This window comes from Lagopus muta, chromosome 8 (genome assembly GCF_023343835.1).
Source record: "Lagopus muta isolate bLagMut1 chromosome 8, bLagMut1 primary, whole genome shotgun sequence".
Classification (NCBI taxonomy): Eukaryota; Metazoa; Chordata; class Aves; order Galliformes; family Phasianidae; genus Lagopus; species Lagopus muta.
In genome coordinates, this window is record NC_064440.1 from 31,504,245 (window position 1) to 31,525,154 (window position 20,910).

The following is a 20,910-nucleotide window of genomic DNA, read 5'->3' on the forward strand; positions in this document are numbered from 1 at the left end:
AGAGAAAATGCAATTGGAGCGCAAATTGTTGCCTTAATAATGCTTGCTGCCTTTAGTTTGTCTCTCCCAGCTAAACCGTGTAGCATGGCTCGTTAGAGTAGTTGGGAACAAGTAGCGGGTCCAACAGCATGCTCTGCAGCTGGCTAAAGTAGCTGAGTCGCTCCTCCAACCTGGGCTTCTGAGATGTCTGTGTAGGCTATTCAAGAGGCTTCCACTGAGCTGTGGCTTCTGTTCAAATGGAAATTTAATCAAGTTTCTTCATTGCTGCTTTTAAAGCACAGCTTATGCTACTGCAGGAGTAAAGGAAAATGAGCAAAACGTGAGTTGCTAATTTAAAGAAACAGGGTGTTTTAGGCAAGTATTGGTGTTTTTATTGTGGGGTGGAAAACTCTCTTGCAGTTCACAATTAAAAGATAACTTAAATGCCGATTGGTGGTGGGGCTTCTTTAGTTTTGTTTTACCAAGGGTAGTCCTCCATAGATGATGACACGATCGAATTTTCTAACAGTTTATTAACTCCACATGAATACAATACTACCTCAAACCAGGAATAGCAGTCAAAAGAAAACCTTTTTTTTCCCTTCTTTTAGGATTGAGTTGTTTTTCCCTCACTGCTGTTCTGCACTAACTGCTTTGATACTTCCATGCATCTTTTTCAGTAGAAGAGCATCTTTGTACTGTTTCTCATTGCATACTTCAGCTGTGACAGTCCCTGCACTTTGCCTCTCATTATCACCTGCTCACTTAAAAAATAAAAGTAAAAAAAAAAAAAAAAGAAATAAACAAACCAAAACAAAATCTTTCTAGTTTGTCTTCAGATTTGCAACTATCGCTTAATTTGACTAAGTTGATTATTTTTTTTACTACATTTTGTATTGTATTTTTTTATAGGCATGTGGTGACCCCAAAGCCAAGCCATCCTATCTTATTGACAAAAACCTGGAATCCGCCGTCAAATTCATAGTCAGGAAGTTTCCAGCAGTAGAAACACGCAACAACAATGTAAGTAATGAAATGACTGTCTGTGTACTGTTTCCTTCAACGCCCTTTGGTACGTGCTGCTCTGTTCTGTGAGGTTCTGTGAATGATGCCAATGAAGCACCTGACGCAGACCTACTTGAAATAGGGTGCTCGATGCAATTGTCTGACAAGATCCTACAGCGAGAGCTGACTCCCTAGTTAGAATGTTACACCTTGTTAGTGTAGCTTACCTTTCAGTTTTCTTTTTGCTTATTCTTTGTTCAGATTCCGAGAGCTGTTAGTGTGGGATAGTTCTAGACACAAAAATCTACATTTGCATGCTGCCTTCCTTTGATAGCAGAAATCGTTGGGGAGTGGAAAACGAAAGCTGTGCAACTTCTAACTTCTTGTGATGAGGCCTGACAGGCAGATCATTATAAGCCAGCTGACTGAGAAATGGGAAAATGTGTTTGTACCTCATGGGTGCTCCTGCCTGCGGTAGCAGTCTCCATGGAAATAAGGCATGTGTACGTAGGAGAAGCCTTGCACAGGACAGAAGACAGATTCCGAAGAAATATAATTATTTTCTTTTCAGATGCATTGAGATCAGCTGTGATTGCTGAGTATGATGACATTGTAGCCTTTAATTAGATTGCAGGTGTTTTTTTGGCAGGTAATGCACATGAAGTTTCTCTGTTTCAGTTTGAAAGTCAAGGGAAAGATTTTTGTTTTCTTTTTATCTGCTTAAATTTCTTTCAAAAGGTGGAATGCAGAGGTAGGTGATGGGTTTGCATGTTCCCTGCATGTAGTAAATTGCATGTGTGCTTGAGAGGGTTAGCCTTGCTTTAAGCATTCTGATTTTTGCAGAATGGTAGTGATAGCAGCAGCAGGGGTAGTGAGTTGGTTTTTAAACCTCCTGAATTCCCATGTAATGTCCTCAGTAATGCCAACAACAACTTCAAAAGCAAATCAAACCACCAGAAGCTCTCCTTTATGGTAGGAACTATTTCAGTTGCAATGGGAACAGCGTGCTTTCTCACTTCAGAGCTTACACGTTTTGTACTGTTTGATATTGCTTGTTTTTGCAGTGAATATGATTGTGCTAGTTGCAAATAGTGCAAATTCTTTATCAAATTAACATTAACAATTAATTTTTTTTCCTAATCTCTTGGTAAACACTTCTGTGTTCTTTTCAACTTCTGTGGCAACTATGCTATTGAAAAAAGGCTCTTCTATACAGAAGAACTCATTCAGCATGGTTAAGTATATGTTTCCAGTGTTTTCCAGTTCTTGGCTATGAATTTAGAGCTTAACTAATGATGGCTGTGTATGAATTTTGTACTGTGAAGTTTATGAGATACCTTGACAATCCAATTTTCTGAAATAGGACACACTCAGATGTTTCGTAGTTGCTTTTTGTTTGTTTGCCACGAGGTAGGCAGGGCTGTACTGAAGGAAAGCAGTGATAGTAGGGCAGGTCATGAAAAGCCTGCATTACATAGAAGCACAGTTTAAGCTACGGATTTTGACTTCCAGCAGTAGGCATCCATGGTCACAGGAAACAGCAGTTTGTTTCTTTTACAAGATTTCTCTTCTAGCGTTATATCTTTCAAAATAAACCTTTATAATCAGTACCTCGTGGGACATAAGTCATGTATGCTGCAGGGAGAGTTCAAGTTCAATGTGAGATAAAGTTCTGTTACTAAACCTTAGCTTAGAAAGGCATGATTATCAAGCCCGAGTCAGGAAGACTCTGTTCCCCTACTTGTCGTCTTTCTCCTATTGGCCAGCAGTGCTCACCTTAAGTTAAAAGTGAGTTCCTCCATCAGTGAAACATGATGAGAGATGAGGAAGGGCAAGGAGCTAACTGGCACAAGGAAACAGCAGTTAATGAAACGTTAGAGGATAATTACAGGGGAAGTGCGTGAGACATCATAACCTGTGTCTTAGTGATGAAAATTGGAGCACAGCCTTTTAGGACCTTTTTTAGATTTTTCAGCTGCAGCAATTCCATTGCTTAGCATTGTGCACCTACACAGTATTACCTATTGATGTGCCAGTAGGTGATGTTGCCAAGCAAGCAAGCTTGCATTCAGTTAGAGAATCATTAGTGCTTGTATTTTTGGTTGTTTTCTTTTTTATTCTTAGCTGTTAGGTGGGTTTCTCACATACCATCACTTGTGATGCTGTGTGTGTCAGAGGTGGACAACCCACTTTACTGAAGAATATGAGTGGTCTCTGCATTAGCTGAATGGGTGCCTTATCTTAATGTGTGTTTTAAGTCAGTTGAAACGAGTGATTCTGTGACATTTACTACAGAGAGCTTTAGATTTTCATTGACTAAAGCCTTGGCTACTGATTGTGATCCTTCTCTGACGTGCTGTCACGCTGGATTCATGTCCAACAACTGCTAACTTGAAGTATTGCAGCAAGAGTGAAAGATTATGAGCAGTTCAAAAAAAAAAAAAAAGGGAAGTACCTGATGAATCCCTGCTGCCTAGGCTGAAAAACTGCATGGAGTAGCCTGTCTTCAAAAAGATGGATTACAGAGAACTCAGGACCTCGTCAGTTCATAACTCTCTCTCCTTTTCTCAGAGGGCATTCCCAGTAACCTTACATTTGCCCTTTCTTCTCCAGTCACCATCTAGAGCTATATAACATTGAAAATGAGTAGCGTGAAGACTGAGCTCTTAAAACTGCCTGTTAATGATGTTGGCTAGCCAGGTAGCTCTGCTTAATAGCATGTGAACAGACATCTGATGCAGTAGGACCTAAAAATTACTCTTTCCTTAGCCAATGCTAACATTTAATGACATTGTAAAGACAGAATAAAATACTTCATGCTGGGGAGCTGGAGATGGAGGGAGAGAAGATGTACATTTTCTGGACGTTGTGGGTAGGATGTGAAAATCTACTGCCTGCATAGGTAAAATTCTGTTTTATGTAATAGAGCTAGCTCACTTTCTGCTTTCCAAACATATGGGAAGTAGTGAGAATTTGTGCATTCCTTCTTGAACATATGTTCTTCTACTCAGATGGCTCCTGAGCATTTTTCCTGTAGAAAAACTTCCTATATTTTGAAATGTCTTCTGGTGATGCTGCGGCTTAGTCATTGCTTAACAGCAAGCAGACTGATGAAACCTTACAAGTGTGTAAGGTATGCTTGGTGGGGGAAGTGTCCGTGCTTTCCAGCTACTGTTAATCCTGATTTGTCAGTAGCTACGTTCCTGTTCTTATCTCCTCATTTAGGTTGATTTCAAATTCTCGAGATATTCTTTTCAGAGCTATTTCCTTTAACTCCAACTGCAATCTGCTGGTTTGTGTTGGAGGGGGCTGGGAATAAGATCAGATGAGAACAGAGTGCGAGTGGTGAGACCGTTTCCAGTCTCCCTGGGTTAGGGTTTGTACACATGAACCATCTCACTCTAAATTTTATCTACTGTTCTTCATGGGTGCTGGCTTTCTCCCTTGAGATGGCAGTTTGTATGTCTGGGCTGCTTGCTTTCCCTTTCATGGTTTTGATTCAGAGTGATTGGGCTGCACCAAAAATGAGCTGAGTGTGGGAGGGGTGCTGGGTGGCACACGTTGGCTGGACCTCCTGGCTGAAGCATGCTTTTATTAATATTTTCTTGTGTTGTAATGTGACTTAAAGATGGGCTTTATAACCAACCTTGCGTTTAATTTGTGGTAGATGCTTCCAATTCCATCTTTTTCAAAACACTGAAGTACTTAAAATCTTGCTCTTTTAAAATCACTCCTTTCAGCTCTTTCCAGTACAGTGCCACAAAACAAGTGCTGTTGGTTGGTTTGTTTTTAATGGAACTCTTAGTGTTGCCATTTGCACAGTGCTAGTGGGTACAGTCTAGAAATTCTCCTAAATGAAAAACTACTTCAGGGTCTCAACTGTGCTGTCTTATGTATTATTAAAGCTTCTTCACTAAAAAATAGTTGTTTACTTTCCAGGGAATGGTGTGGTATTAAAATGTAAGGCAGCTGTTATTTAAAAGCTAACTTAATCCTCCCAGCCAGTAAACTCGAGAATAAATGTCCTTCTGGTGAGCTGGGTCTCGTGCCTGGAGACTTGACTTTCCAGACACCTTATTGCTTAAGCAATAAAACCGACTCCCTGTATGCTGCCACAAAGCTACCTGGCTTCCTGGGCAGTAAGATAAAAACCTTTCTGGGACAGAGGATGCCTTGCCCTTCTTGCATAGCTGTTGGTTCAGCTCCCATGCTGCCCAAAGAACCTACAGTGCGGTAGACACTGCAGATGAGCTTAGCTTCCCCGAGCTCCCCAAGGCATCATCTGGCTTGCAGGAGATGCCCTACGTGAATAAAGCTATCTGAGCAACAATCAGTCTGCGTTAAGCTTTGCACTAGCTGTTGTTTTTAATAATATTTGAGAGTAGGGTGCTGTGATGACACTTATTCAGAAGAAACAGCTGCCTTTTTGTCTGTGTTTTTACAAAGAATCAAGAGTTGAACTGCTCTGCCAATGCCGTGCTCTGATAAAGTCATGTCTCCTGTTTCCATTTTATGTGCAGTAGTACTTCTGATGTCTTCAGTCCTTAAAAGTCTGGCCATTGAAAAACACAAACCAACCCACCATGCTGTCGTTCATACCTAAACAGTATATATGGTTATAGTTATATAGTTATGCGTAGTTATAGTATATATGGTTAACAGTTATGTGGTGACGGTGGTAGGGATGGCGTCTCAAAACTGTCACCCATCTTGAGTGAAGCTTCTTCCCAGTTTCGGGCTGTAAGTGTTGAGTATGCAGGCAGGTGGACTCCTTTTTTTTGCCCCAAACATTTTTGCCTGTACAACAGCATGGCAGGGAATTTTTCTCCATAAATGATTGCTACAGTGATGTCAAGACCGATGATCAAGGCTTGGATGATACAGCAACGTGTAATGAGCTGAGTGTAGGAATTAATGCAGAAATTTGTGTCAAATTGAGGGAATAGGGAAATGTGGTGAAGCCTGGCAGATCAGCTTCTGAAAAGGGGCCTCCTGTGCTGAGAGCAGGCCCTGCACACAATAGCAGTTGTGGAGGACCTAGGCAGGTTACTTCCTTTTCAGGAGAGCTGCCTCGGTGCAAGAAACTCAAAAATAACCAAAAATAGATAATATGGAATGAATGGTTACTTATTAAAAAAGTTAAAAATTCAATTGGAGAGAAAACCAAGGGCACATCTATCACTCTGCAGTTAATTTACACTGCTCAAAACTTTTTCTTCAGGTAGTTAGAGTCTCCTTCTCTTTCCACTGTGCTGCAGTGGTTTTTGCAGATGCAGAATTCGATTCAAATGAATTGAATTTTTGAAGTATTCACTGAAAGACTGGCAGGCACATGGAATAAAATAAATAATATCAAGAATACTGTCAGTAAATATTTTCCCTGTGTCCCCTGTATTGTAGCAGGCAGACTTCGTAGTACTGATTTGGGAGCATATATTCCAGCTGGCAAGATGGAGGTGATGGTGTGTGCTCCGAGGGCATTGTAGTAACAGTACAGTAGTGTTGATTTGTTTAAAAATAAATAAAATTACACTACTGAATGCAGGAAGGATGTCAGTATGTAGAAACTGGAGAATTCCCCTACCTATCATCTCTCTTGGATCATGGTATCAGACATTCGTGCGTGTGCTGCTGCTGCCAGTCAGATAAATGATTCAGTGGTTACAGAGCTGTGCTTATCCTGTTTTTCTGCATGCAGTTCCCTTAGAGATTTTTTCACTTGTGCCTTGTTTTTCTTGTGGATTCATATTTACTGCTGTCAGTAATGTGCCTGCATCTCTGTTGCTGCTCTCATTACTGAGCATTCATATGAGCTTTAAATGATGCTGGCTTGTGATTGCTGATTTGATTCCTGTTTCTTTTAAGATAGGTTCTCTGTGAATGTAATCAGTTGTTTCAAGATTTAGGGGTCAATATGAGTAAGGAAATGTGCATAAACTTGGTAAAGGTCAGCTTCTCTCTTACAGATAACCTGCTTAACAAATTGGTTTGTTAAGCATTTCATAAATGTGATTTTTTTTCTTTTCTTGCTCTTCATACATCTTAAGTCTAATTAACCTTGTTTACCAGTTTTACTGACATCCTTGCTGATATGTTTTGTTCTACAAGTTCTTGGAGGATAAATAAAACTCGTCTGTCTAACCAGTAAGTAAGGCACAGTTAACTGCAGTGAAAACAATGTCATGGTGAAAGTTTTATATTTCAGCTTATCCTTCTTCAAAATTAATACTGAATAATGGAAACAGAAGTATTTGCTGATAGAGAGATGAGAATTACAGCTGAGGAAAACAGCCTCAATCAAATACAAGGCAGTATGGCACCTAATGCATCTCAGCAGCTGTTAGGAAATTGGTAATGGAAGATGTTGTTGCAGTGGGTGTGGTAAGAGCTACGCCTACATTCCTGAGCAATAAAAATACAAATAAACATCCCAGGCCCTACATGATGTAAACAGCTTTTAAATGTTGCTGTTCAGCCTGTGTTGTGTGAGGAGAGCTTCGTGCACCGTGCTTCGCTAACATGATTGCAGTTGGCTAGGTAAAAATCCAAGTGGCAGTGTGCAGCAGTGGTGCTTTAATATGGGGTGGGGTGCAAGTAATGCTTCTCTAGATGTTTTTGATTACCAACTTCCTGGAATTTCTGGAAAGCAGAGTTTCCAGCACTGTCTCCTGTTTGCTGTGTCTCCCCACTCTCTGGCCTTGAAGCATGAAGCACAGACTCAGATGTAGGTATTGCATACAGTACCCTGTCGCCTTAGCATTGCCCCTTGCTTAGCCCAGGGTGGGATTGCAGTAGGGAGGAGACGTTAAGGCACGTGTGCACTTGTGATGACAGCCCTTTTTTCCTCTCCCGTAGTCTGTCACAGAAGATTGATGAAATGGCTCTTCAATTTCATCCTATTCACACTTTTTTAGTTACGTAGAAATAAACCCTACTTTTGCTCAGTATTTTAAATGCAACTCGCTTGCAGTATTTTAAACGTCTGGGCTGAAGGCTGAACTCCAGCACGTAAGGCAATGAGCTTCCATCTGTAACAGCTGCAAACTGGCAGAGCAGCCCTGAACGTACCGAGCGCTCGTGGTTCTGATGCTCCATTCTCTGAGTGTGGGGCAGCTGGAGCATAAGGTGTGTGCTGGGAGAGCTTCACTGGCACTGGGCAGGATGGAGCTCATCAACTGCAAGTCTCACGGACACTTAGAGGGCAGTCTTTCACATTAAGTGTCACGAGGCTGCTTTAATTCACGTATCGAGATAGTAATGAGCAACTGAATGTTGGAGGTGAAGTATTGGGATCCTTGTAGTGCTCTGAGACTCAGATATGTAGCTGTTGAACAGCTGTCCCGTTCATTTTAACAGCTGCATTTTCTGTTCTCAGTTGTGCTCTCCTAAGGGAGCTGTCGGACTCCAAGGAAATGTTGAAGAATATGGATATTAAATGAGATTTCTTTAAAAACAAAAACCAGATCAATCCACGTGGACTGTTCTATGCCTTTGTATTCACATTTGCCTCTTCCATTTTATCCACCAGTGTCTATTGCTAGTGTTTTGCTTCTTTTGTGTTCCTTTATTTTGTTGCTTTTGTTTGAATGTATTATTGTGTTATATGGAACTGGTCAAAGAACCGTTACTGTATTTTATGTTTGTATCTACATTTTATTTTGCATGCTTAACGTGGCTTTGCCTGGATATTCTTTTTGGTAAGTTCAGAATTCAAAAGCATAATGTTTTCCTGTAGTAAAACTTGTAACCTGCCACCTTCTTTTCTCCCACCTCAAGTAATGTCGTCATTTTTTTTGTCATACTGATCCGTGCTCACGTACTGTTCTGCTTTTGCTAATAATGCCCATGATAACAGCATTTTCCTAACTACCCATTTTTATCTCTAGTTGAGCTAAACAATAAGATTTTGGTACTAATGTGTACTAATTTGCTTTTGATCTCCAAAGTGTAGCTAGCAGCTTTTAAATGATCCGCTTTGAGAACTTAGCGTGCCCTTAAGATACGCACAGAGCTTCAGTCTTAGAAAACTGTGTTAAAACCTCTTTCTATGACCCGGTGGTTAATCTGTGCCTTACAGATAGTATTTGCCTGCTGTCTTCTCAAGCTCTCGGGACAGTGAACGTGTTTCTGTTCTTCTTTTAGCAACAGCTTGCTCAGCTACAGAAAGAAAAGTCAGAGATTTTGAAGAACCTGGCATTGTACTACTTCACGTTTGTTGATGTTATGGAATTTAAGGTAAGGTACAGCACGTGAGATTTGTCTTTATCTATAAATGAAGGAAGTTGAATGTATGGGTCTGCTTGGTTTGTTTAGAGCAGCATAATCTCAACTGGCTAAGCACAGTGAAGCGCTTCACTTAAATTTCTTTAAAATTATTCCTTTTTCTTTTGTTTTCCACAGGACCATGTTTGTGAGCTGCTGAACACTATTGATGTTTGCCAAGTCTTCTTTGATATTGTAAGTTTCTGGGTCGAACTGTTAAAAGCCAACTAAAAATGTTTTCAATGCATGTGTTCTGCATGGTGAATTGGAAAGATTTGTTTATGCTGTAAGCCCAGAACAGTGACACCTCTAGGTACAAACAGGGGAGAAATAAGTGTGTTAGAAAGTTTGTATCTCTAACTTGCTAAGTAGTGCAATATCAGAACATAAAGCCTTTGGAACAAGCTAATTATGAACTGTAAATAATAGCAAAATACAGACAGCATTTTTAGCTTTATAGCATCTGCGTTCTTAGTAGTTTACTGTAGTCTTTATATGTAAATTGGGTGAGGCTCAAAGCCAGGAGTACTGCTCTTGTCCCATCAATATGTGTGGGATGTGTGAGGTCTTCACTTCTTTTGGCTAAAGCAAGAACAGAAGTATCTAAAAGCGTTACATTGTAAATAAAATCAATTTTCTCCTGGTTTCATCTTTGTTTCCTATTGTACGTAGTGTCACCTTGTTAGTTCTAGTCATTCAGCACTTGGGTTGACTTTCCTATGGCATGCTTGTGGCAGGTGAGTGGGTATCTGCTGGATTTATTTATATGTAAGAGCCTGATTAAAATCTAGTTTGGAGACTAGGCACTTGTTGACTGTAACATACAAGAAAAGCTTTCTTGTCTGCCAGCTGCAATGCTTGCGCCTGAACGGGTTTATTTGTGTGATTGCTTTCACAAATAAAAACGTTTCTGGGGATTTGGATGAATAAATGAAGATCTCACAGAGTCTATGTACAAGCAGGACAAAAACACCGATCGGGACAGTCAGTTGTATTTTAGAAATGCCAAAAACGGGTGGCAATAAGAAGAAAGTTTTAAGCTTGTTTCTGAAGGTTTTAGAATGAGATTTACTGTTATTTTGTTTTTTACCTCTAGACTGTGAACTTTGATTTGACCAAGAACTACCTAGATTTGATTATAACCTACACTACACTAATGATACTGCTGTCTCGAATTGAAGAAAGGAAGGCTATCATTGGATTGTATAACTACGCTCATGAAATGACGCATGGAGCGAGGTAGGAGCCTGTCGTGTAGGAGATGTGTTTGGAAAGAAGTAATCATTACACCCAGTGAATTATTGTTGTTTTTTCTTTTTTCAAGTGACAGAGAATATCCACGCCTTGGGCAGATGATTGTGGATTACGAAAATCCTTTGAAGAAAATGATGGAGGAATTTGTACCTCACAGTAAAGTATGTAACCACTTTTTGCAGGGACACAGTAACTGTATCTGAGAGAAACAGAGATCAGAAAGAAAATAAGCAAGAGCTTTTGCCAAGGCTCTTGGGTGCAGATTTTAAGGGAGATGTTATTTACAATGGATGGTTGGGGCTGGGGATGATATCCCATTAAATGAAGATACAGAAGTGCAGGGATGCTGTGATGCTTTGGTAAGGTTCTGGCTTATTCAGTGAGGAGTAAAAGCTGCTTAAAAATTGGGTGTAGCTGATTCTGCGTTCTGTTTTGATTTGTAGCTTGGAAGTGAAGGAGATCTCTAAGAAACGAGTTTTCTTTGGGCTTACCATCTTAGTTGGATGTGTCTTCCTGTTTTGTAACCTGAGGGTTTGTGCTTTGGAATTTCCTTAAGTCTGGAATCCTGGAGAGCAGCTGATCACTCTTTAATAACATCTCTTCTGTGCAAAGCTGGCATTGTGCACCTTGCTCGTGAGCTTCACTTAACTGGGTTAAATGAGCCTTAAGCCTCTCTTGTACTTTTAAAAAAAACTCTGAATTCTCACACATTGGTTATGCACCAGTTCTATGATAATTTATCTAGGCTGTATTTCATCTGCAAATGCCTGGGAGCAGTGAAGCCTTGAGATGCATGTACCCTGTTATTATTTGCCGTGTGTCTGCGAGGCTTACTGCTCTGACGGAGGAAACCAGATTGGTCTGTTGTGGTCAGTGCTGCCCAAACCACAAGGGCTGACACTTATATAGGTGTTATTTTTTAGGTGCTCTCTAATTGTTTGCTTAACAACTCATCTTGAATTTTTTTTGTAAGAATTGAAGTTAAGTAGTAAGTAATTGCCTGAAGTTATTCCATTGATGTTTGCTTTGTGCTTTGAAATCTAGGTACTGGTTGTGTTTTCCTTCTTTCCTTTCTTGTGTTTTCCTTGTGTTTTCCTTTCTTTCTCGAGTCCTTCAGATGTTGTTTAGATCCTTAGCTTTTGAAGATAATCACTGCAAGTTGAAAGATTTCCAACTACTTTTCCAAGTAGTAGTGTGAACAGTTTTTGAATACTACTTAATTGTCTGAATGATCAGTAATGTCACCTTGGTTACAGTTTCCTGTGCATGATTCCTGTCTCATTGAGAGACGTTGCTAAGGATCTGATTTGCAGTTAACCTTTTTCTTGTGCACATTCTGGTGCCTCTCTTTCCTGTACCATCTTTGTTTATGCATTTGTGTTTAGCAATGGACCTGTCTTTTCCTTTGAAGTGTTTTTTAAAGCCATTTGCCAGTCCAATTTCTGTTCTTCTTCTGATTCTCTGCTAGAAGTATGAATTGGGGTCAAGGATCCCTTCAGGCAGCTACTGCACAAATACTTAAATTAAACTGTAATGGATCTACATGTTTAAGTTGTTCTTCCATCTTCCCACAACTTTGCAGTAGCCCTGACAGTTGTTTAGCCCTTTAAATTAGCTTCAGCTGAGAACTCTCTTTTTTTTTCTTTGCCTGAGTGGACTTGTGTGCTGCCTTAATGCTTAGATCCTGGCTCCCCGAGGGCTCATGCAAACACCAGTATTGGTGCAAAAGAGCAGGAAAAGGCACGTAGGACCAGAATTATTTGGATATGGCTGATTTGTTATAAAGATGCTCCTGTAGTATCTGTTCAAAATAGCCCTAATCTGCTAGCAAAGAGGAGAGGACTTTATAAAATAGGTGGCAGAGAAGGGAATAACACAATAGGTGAGATGCTTGAATAAGTAGCGAACAGCTTTTAGCTGTCATGGATTTATTATCCCTCTACTGCTTTCTCCTGTGTCTTCTAATTGTGAACAGAGAATTTATTTAACTCCGTTTACACAGACAAATAAAAACCTGCTTCTCTTCATCCTTCCCTTCAGCCTAGAATAGTCTTCTGTCTGTGAAACAAATTAGGCACGGTGGCTTTAAACTCAAGTTAAATTTCAGAACTGTGTCATTAAAATAAATTGGTAGTTATTGGTAATGACACTGAAAAAAACATAATAAAACAATATTCAGTTTCTCTTGTGCTTGAGTTATGGAGGGTTTTGAACTTGAGGTATAGAATGTAGCCGTTGGTGTAAGTTTTAATTTCTAATTGCTTTGTGAATTAAGACTCCTGTGCTATTGCGTTACCATAGCTTCTAAGCAGTTCTCTTTGTCGCTCTTTCAGTCCCTTTCGGATGCTCTGATTTCACTGCAGATGGTCTATCCTCGAAGAAATCTCTCAGCTGACCAGTGGAGAAACGCACAACTGCTGAGCCTCATCAGTGCCCCCAGTACAATGCTTAATCCTGCACAGTCTGACACAGTATGGCCTTTTAATGTGATATATAAGATAAAGTTAAGCAAGTTTGTCTGTGAAATAACATAGGGATGATTTGTTTTCTATTTGGTAACCTTTACAAGGTTTCTAATCGGGGAGATAAATAAGTTTGTTGGGCAAATTGCATCCTTTTGTAGATAGAATGTTTCTGTTGAATTAGCCCATGCCTTCATTTCTGAAATGTGACGAGCAGAAGGTGAAGGGATGTTACTGCTACAGTGTAGAGCGAAGGAATCCTGTGAACTGTCAGATGGCTTGGGGCTGACAGCCTGAAAATCAGAACTGATGCATTCTTTGAAATGTTCACTGTTTTCAATTTTTGTCTCAGTTGGGATAGGAGCAGTCATGTTTTAGGGGAGGAAAATCAAGCAGTTGTCAGATTGTGATTGGGAAACATCACAAGTCTTTTGTTCTTAAATGCAATGTTAGAACATATATATTTTTTTCAAGGTATTTGCGAGTGTTGGAAGCACATTTAATGTTCCATCTCCTAGTTTCTGAAGCAGTGACTTGTTTAGTAATCAGAAGCAATCTTCCATGGTTCATCAGCCTTTAATACTTATCCCTTTTTCCAGAACGTACTTCTTGTGTAACATGTTGTATACAAATAGTTTGCTGCAAATGACTGTTTTTTCAACAGATGCCATGTGAATACCTCTCTCTGGATGCAATGGAAAAATGGATTATTTGTGAGTAAAATCTTCTGAAATAGCTCATGGTTGTATTAAAAAAAGAGAACTAACATTTAATAGGCAGTTTGTGCTTCTGTGCTGTGCAAAAGATTCTAGAGAGCTTGATTTTTATCTTAATTGTATAGACAATTGTATAGATCATACTCTGTATGTAGTGAAGCTAGAATTGAGCTGATGCTGGAGTGTAGATTGCCGTGAGTTCAGTCTGAATGGTGACAAAAAAAATTGGGGTTTTGGTAATTCAGGTGAAAATAGTTGTAAAACTGAGCAATTTCTTACAAATGTGTGAGAATTCTTCTACTGCAGTGTATTGTGGAGTATCTTCGTGTGCACGTAACTGCGTGTTTTCCGTTAAGGAGTTGATCAGTAAGCTGTTTGTCCATTTGAAGAGAGAATGCCTATGGTTTCACTGTTCTCTTACTGTCTTTGTGCATCTTGTTTATGGCACGTGTTGATGTGAACTTCTGAAGTTGGATTTATTTTGTGCCATGGAGTCCTAAATAGTGACGCGACAGCTTTGAACCTTTGGAAGCTTGCACTTCAAAGCAGCTCTTGCTTGGCTCTGTTTAGAGATGAAGTATTTCATATTCACAAAGCTGCAGAAGACTTATTTGTAAACATACGAGGGTGAGCTTTCATTTTCCTTTTCTTCTTTCTTGTTTTGAAAGTGTACTATTTCTTTAAGAACTAGTCTGAAAGCATCAGTTCTGCTTCATTAGAGCTCCACTTACAGGTAATTCATACCAAAAACAAAGGTTCTTAGTATTGTGGCTGTTCCTTTAATGCATAACTTCCAAGAGCCTACTTTGTAACTGTCACGTTTTTTGGTTTTGTTTGGTTTTTGTTCTTAGTTGTGAAAATTTCTGGTCAATTGGTCTCTGAAATGGCAAGCATTTAAAATTAGTGCTCATGAATCTAGGGAAGAGAAACGATGTCATGAATGAAGAGTGTGCTTGAAAAGTTGCAAGCTTTTGTCACTATCTTTACAATACGTCATGCTTAAACTCAGGCAGAAGGGGAGTCCTTTACCGAGAAGTAGCAGGAGCACTTCAGTAGAGCGTGTTTTTTTGTCTGGAGTATCTGGTTTAAGCAGTGAGATCTGGGTGTGGGAAGAAGTCGTGCTTTGGCTTTCTGCTTGCTTTGGAATTGAAGTTCCTTGCAAGTCCCAGTTACTGCTAGATTGTGCTGCTGATTTTTGTTTTTTCTTACCATCTTTGGTTGTTCTTTTACTTACAGCTACAACAAGCGTATTAACGACATCAGAGAGTGTAAAGAAGCTGCTGTTTCACATGCGTGAGTGTCTTGAAGAGTTTTCTGGGGGATATTTGTGTTGAATTTTCTTATTGCACTTATAAAGACTGTATAAACAGGTCTTGCTGAATCCCAACTTCATTGTGGCTTTTCAAGAGAAACCATATGTTGACTTTTCTGGATTTGCTTACTAATATGCCATTATCAACTGAACTCAGCGAGTCCAACACTGTTTGTCAGATTTCCTGAGCATTTGGTTTACATATTCTCTAGTTTCTTCTTGTCTAGTTACTTAATGCAAATGCTAATGGAATAGGAATGTTTGAGTGGACTCAAATGCAAATCTCAGGCTGGAGCAGAGGACTTCGTATTTTAAATTTCACATCACTTCAGGAATATGCAGTGTGGATGATGGAGGTGCTAATTTCAAATGAATCATGTCTTTTGAAATACTGAAATTTTGAAGTGGATGTGATAAGAGGTGCGCCTGAAGTGTCTGGGATGAGTCAAGTGCCTGTGATTTGCATGTTGGATGATGTTTGGATTTGTTCCTTTGATGCAGCGGTTCGATGCACAGAGAGAGACGCAAGTTTTTACGTTCTGCCCTCAAAGAACTGGCTACAGTGCTGTCTGATCAGCCAGGCCTGCTGGGCCCCAAGGTAATTACTGGCCTTGTTTCATCTTGCCTTGTAGTTTGTTCGTTGGTAATGCTGTGTCATTTAAGGGAGGGCGAAACCTTCCGTGCTCCTAGGTAAAACCTGCTTTGGTTTTAAGATTCTTTTATTTTTATGTGTCTTAGTGTGCACCAAGTGTCCTATTGTTGTACAAATCTTAAGAATAATTTTTGTTTTTCAGGCACTTTTTGTATTTATGGCGTTATCCTTTGCTCGTGATGAAATTATTTGGCTTCTTCGTCACGCAGATAACATGCCAAAGAAGAGTGCAGATGATTTCATAGATAAGTACGTTAACAATTTGTGGTGTGATCGCTTTAATAGTTGCAAGAACTTGATGGAGGCAATATATTTGAAGGCAAGGGAATATGAGAAAATGGTAACTTGGTAGGAGAACTGGGACACTTTGGGGACAATACTAATCTTCCCATCAAAACAGAGAATCAGAGGGATTTATTGCGTTAAACTGTTGGACAAATGGTAAAAATTCATTTTCTGCTGAAGATTTATTTGTAAAGGAAAATGATTTTATGACTTAATTTAAGCTTTTTACCCTCTGAGAAAGGAGGGTACGGTCATCTTTATTGACTGACTCTATTGAACAAATTAATGAAGGGGAAAACTAACTGTCCTGGAGATGGTTCTGTAGAATGTCTCCTTTATCATAGCAGAGCTGTCATAGCAATCAGACAAGGCTTATTCATATAATATAGTACTAGTGTCATCATAAGCAGAAAGTAAAAATGAGAAGTAAGATTAAGAAATCTTATGAATGTGAGTAGATAGAAGAGAGCTGGTTGTCCATGCGCTGTTTTCAAGATGAGAGAGCACAGCAGTTTGATCTTGGGAATAAACTTGGAAATCGCATCCATTTGACAAGTGACAACCACAAGGGTATTTCTATAGCTGAAATAGGAAGGTCTTGGGTGTTGTTCTCTGAGCTGTGTGGAAGGGATGCCATCACTGCAGGTAAATAAGATTCCTTTGGAACATGTTTGCAGGAATCAAAATTCGTTTACCTCTCCTGAAGAATAGTAAAGGTGACTTTTATTGTGATTTCTCAGCACTGAAGTTGGAGTAGTTAGCTGCCGTTAGAGTTACTCCGTTTGATTTGTAGACGTACCTCACTGTCATATCTCATTTTTGTGTCCTGTGCCATAACCCCAGCTTTTAAACTTCACTTCTAACTCCATGTGTTCTTGGGCTTCTCCCAGCTGAGTTCGTGGTCTTGTTTAAATAGGTAAATGTGAGCAGAGTCGGTCCATCAAAAGAAAATGCACGCTGTATAAATTTGTCAAGCCATCTAATTGTTGCTCACGTAGTATTGGGCTTAATCCAGGAAGCGATCAGTCTAATAATTGGGAGAGCATTTTAAGCTTTCAGTTTGAGCTGGGAGTGGCAGGTGTTAGAGCACTGGTGTTACTCATAGAAAATTGCTCATGTTAACTATTTTTAGTTTATTCATGTCTACGTGTGCAGTATCACCTGTGCGGAGGAGGGCATCTTAAATCTTGTAAGATAGTGGGTTTGTAGAGTGAAGATCTTCTGACTTGAGCTGAGATAAGCAATTACAGTTCTATTTTTGAGGTTTAACCACTTAAGCTTTTTCTTTTAAACTGACCATTGTGAAAGGGCTTCTTCAGAAAGAAATGGGTAGTTACAGGAACCTTTGAGGATTACTGTGAGGGGGATGCTTTTAACTTATTTCTAAGTGAGTGGGTTGCACCTTACCAGGAAGATTTCTTATGAAAATATTATATAATATGTGAGGTAATATTTTAATACAGAAGTTAACTGTAAATAAGAGTTTTAAAAGCAAGGTTTAGGAGGAAATCCCCATGGGAAGCATTGCACTGATGGAAGTCTTTAATATTTTTCATGCTCTGTGTTCGTAAGCTTTCCTTTGTCTCTTTGCACAGGCACATAGCTGAGCTGATCTTCTACATGGAGGAGCTCAGAGCACATGTGCGAAAATACGGGCCTGTGATGCAGAGATACTACGTGCAGTATCTGTCTGGCTTTGATGCGGTGGTCTTGAATGAGCTTGTTCAGGTATGGCAGTGGTGTGGGTGGGTTCTGGGTTTTTTGTCCAAAATGTCTTGAAACCTGTTTTGGTTTTGTGGGTTTTGATAACCGTCATGGAACGAGGCCGACTATCTGAGCTTACTGCTTAATTCTGGGATTTAGACTTGTGCCTTTGCTTGCTGTATGAACACCACAGTGTTATGAAGCAGTGTTCTTTTTAGAGACCTGCCTTTCTCCTCAAGGAGCAAGCTGTAATTTATTTTAATAGCAGACTGTACGGACAGGCGAGAATTTCTTGAAAGGCTTCTCCTGGGGGCCCGGGGTTCCTCTTAACGTTTTCAGGGATTCCTCTGCTTTACTATTGAGCAAGATAGAGTTTTGTGCTGCTACTTTTGAGAGGGGATAAAACGATTTGTGCTTGCAACAGTGTCAAGCTGATCTTGCTCCCTATGATTCTTTTATATACAATGTTTCTTCTTTGAAGTCTTGTGAGAACAGAAGTGCTGCCTAAATAATGCTTTTAATGCTGTTTAATGTTCCTGCTTTCTGACACAATGGAGAAAATACGGCCTGTGTCATTTAACAGATGGTGACAAGTGAAACGGACAGAAAGAAGAATCCCTGGCATCCTTTTGTAATATATTCTATAAATAAGTGGCTTCTCTTGTTCAGCATCAGTGTATTGAAGAAGTAATTGAAGTATTTGAAGTCAATGCTGTATCATTCCAGTAAAGAGTTACCAGTCTGCATTCCTGTTTGCTCCCAGAAAAAAATGGACAAGTGAGGTAGCTTGACATGCTTAAACCTGAATATGAAGTCAAACATTTGTAGGTGTCACCAGAGACGGTTTTAATGCGGTCTCCTTTGTTACCTTTCTCATCACTGCAAGTGAATACGCAGTGGGGAGTTTCTGAGCTGCCTAGCAGCTGATGTAGTGTCACGTAGCCCTGTGCTGTCAAAACTCTCACTCTTCTTGAGGCTGACAAATACCTGCCAGGACTTCTCAAGTGCTTTGATTAGATTTCCAAGTGACCACGAGGTGGAGCCCAAATTCAGTGAACACAGGAGCTACCCAAACTGGAGAAGCTTTTGTTGAATATTAAGCTTTTTTGTTGTTTTCAAAAGTAACTTTCATACTTGAAGTAGTGCATCGGTGACCAGAAGGTGGAACTTTTCTCCTCTGCTGTTCATTTTAACAAACTACTCGAACTATTTCTGTATCTGTTTATGTTACTGTTGTTTAAATGGTTAAATGTATCTGAACCCTTGGTTTTACTTTTAATTATATGAACCTTATATTCAGAATTCAAAAATATGAATTTTTACAGTCTTTTATAAATGAGGTTTAAAATAATGGTTGTTACTATTACTATTTCAGAATCTTTCAGTGTGCCCAGAGGATGAATCAATCATCATGTCCTCGTTTGTAAACACTATGACTTCGCTAAGCGTGAAGCAAGGTAAGTCTATTCCTATGACCCTGGGGGAAAATGGTAACCAAATGAAATGTTCTTCTGGAAAGCTTCATGGCTTTCTGTTTGGTGCAATCTGTGGTAGGAGATAAACGGCATAAACTCAACTGGTTTCCTTGTTCCTGTTCCATTATGGTATCTGCTTCTTGCTCTGTGTCCCTTTTCCTGGGCAGGTCTGTACAGATAAGGCTTCTGAAAAACACTATTTGAAGAATACCAGCTTTAATTTAGAAAGGATATTATACATGTTCTTATTTAAGTATTTCGGTTCCTTTTAGTGTGGTTGTGCTGGGTTGAAATTATTAGGTAAAGGAGGTTCACTGGCCACATAGCTTATTACTCATTTAGTATTTCTGAATTGCTGTAGTTATTTCCCTTGAGTTTTTACGTTCTGTGTTTTCCCTTCATTTTTCTTTCAGTTGAAGATGGAGAGGTATTTGACTTCAGAGGAATGAGATTAGATTGGTTTAGATTGCAGGTAAGACTTTGTATGTCTGCATGACATTTAACTTGAGCACATTTTGGTTTCGAGTTATGACTCACTGCTGCTGCAAGTAGACGACAGGCTACGTGAGGATATTCATCACAGTTCAAAATGCAACAAATACACGAGATAATTTGCTGTGTTTTGATGTAACTTAGTTTCTACCTTTCCATCGCATACTTTTTGCAAATAATTCTTTGGAGAGCTTATAACAGTTTGGGAATGGAATGCGTTGAGGATGAGTACTTTGTTGGCAGCTGTGCTCTGTGCAGAGTACGATTCAGCCTGCTCAGCTCAGGGCAGGTAGAGGTGGTTCAGTGAGATCACTTCTGTGTGCTGAGGTCACGCTGTCTTGTGTCACTGTTGACGTAGTAAAAGGGGCAATACTGCTCAGACAATAAATTATTGATCTCCATTTTAGATAGACGTCACGTTTTCACGTGTCTGAAATACTTTCTTCCTCGTGTGTACCAGAACATGAATATTGAAAAGCATGGGGGCAGGTTGTGTAAACTTGATTCCGCTCGTGTGCATACGTGTTTTGTCGTTGCTTTCGTGCCTCAGTTCATCTGTGCCTTGCTGTCATACTCAAGGTGTTTGGTGAGTTTGCTGAAAATACAGCAGAAGGACAAAATAGTCTTTGTAAAGTCTTTAAAAACACTTGTTCCATGCATAGCATAGTAAATGCTTAACCTTCATTTTGGGCAGTAGCAATGACATTTGCAGAAAAAGCAACAGTAAGTGTATTTTTTCTCTTGTTTCTGTCCAGGCCTACACCAGTGTCTCTAAAGCTTCTCTTGGGCTGGCAGACCACAGGGAACTAGGCAAAATGATGAATACAATCATTTTCCACACAAAAATGGTAGATTCTTTGGTGGAGATGTTGGTTGAAACCTCAGATCTTTCTATATTTTGGTAAGTTACAAAGCTGAGCATAGTTTTTTGATAATTGATGTGTTTTTTGCAAGTTCAAGTTTCAACTAATAAGCTTTGTAGGAGGATACTTCAGTGGGAGAATCAAATGAAATTCTGGTGAACTGTTATTTTTCTCTGAGAGGGTTGGTGTTTTAGAGTTTGGGGTTTGTAATTTGCACTTTGTTTTGTTCTAACCTTAACACGAAGTTTGTGTGCCTTTTATTTCCAAGAACAGCAGCACTCAACAGAATTGCTTATTTGTGTAGGTAGCGTGGCCTAATGGGCTTTGATAGAGGATGGTGTGCACCGATTCTCCTTTGGGCAAGAAAAAGCAGTTGATTGCTTTCTCTTAATCTTCTCCTGTTCCCAAACAGAAAGAGCCAGCCTTGCATTGCCACTTGTACAATGTTT

General features: G+C 39.7%; 1 protein-coding gene across 9 annotated transcripts in view; it reads left to right on the forward strand.

Annotated features, from left to right (window-relative positions):
- Positions 1-20,910, forward strand: part of NCKAP1 (NCK associated protein 1) — a 66,605-nt gene that overhangs the window by 24,497 nt on the left and 21,198 nt on the right. For 7 of the 9 annotated variants that reach the window (XM_048953575.1, XM_048953574.1, XM_048953576.1 and 4 more), the window contains 15 exons: positions 892-1,002; positions 9,127-9,219; positions 9,385-9,441; positions 10,343-10,485; positions 10,571-10,661; positions 12,834-12,971; positions 13,627-13,675; positions 14,149-14,305; positions 14,915-14,971; positions 15,492-15,588; positions 15,785-15,891; positions 17,523-17,655; positions 19,007-19,088; positions 19,520-19,578; positions 20,354-20,499. In XM_048953575.1, coding sequence (XP_048809532.1) covers positions 892-1,002; positions 9,127-9,219; positions 9,385-9,441; positions 10,343-10,485; positions 10,571-10,661; positions 12,834-12,971; positions 13,627-13,675; positions 14,149-14,305; positions 14,915-14,971; positions 15,492-15,588; positions 15,785-15,891; positions 17,523-17,655; positions 19,007-19,088; positions 19,520-19,578; positions 20,354-20,499 — 1,520 coding nt within the window. The remainder of the gene's footprint in view (positions 1-891; positions 1,003-9,126; positions 9,220-9,384; positions 9,442-10,342; positions 10,486-10,570; positions 10,662-12,833; positions 12,972-13,626; positions 13,676-14,148; positions 14,306-14,914; positions 14,972-15,491; positions 15,589-15,784; positions 15,892-17,522; positions 17,656-19,006; positions 19,089-19,519; positions 19,579-20,353; positions 20,500-20,910) is intronic. The other 2 variants (XM_048953569.1, XM_048953571.1) reach the window with 1 other exon arrangement.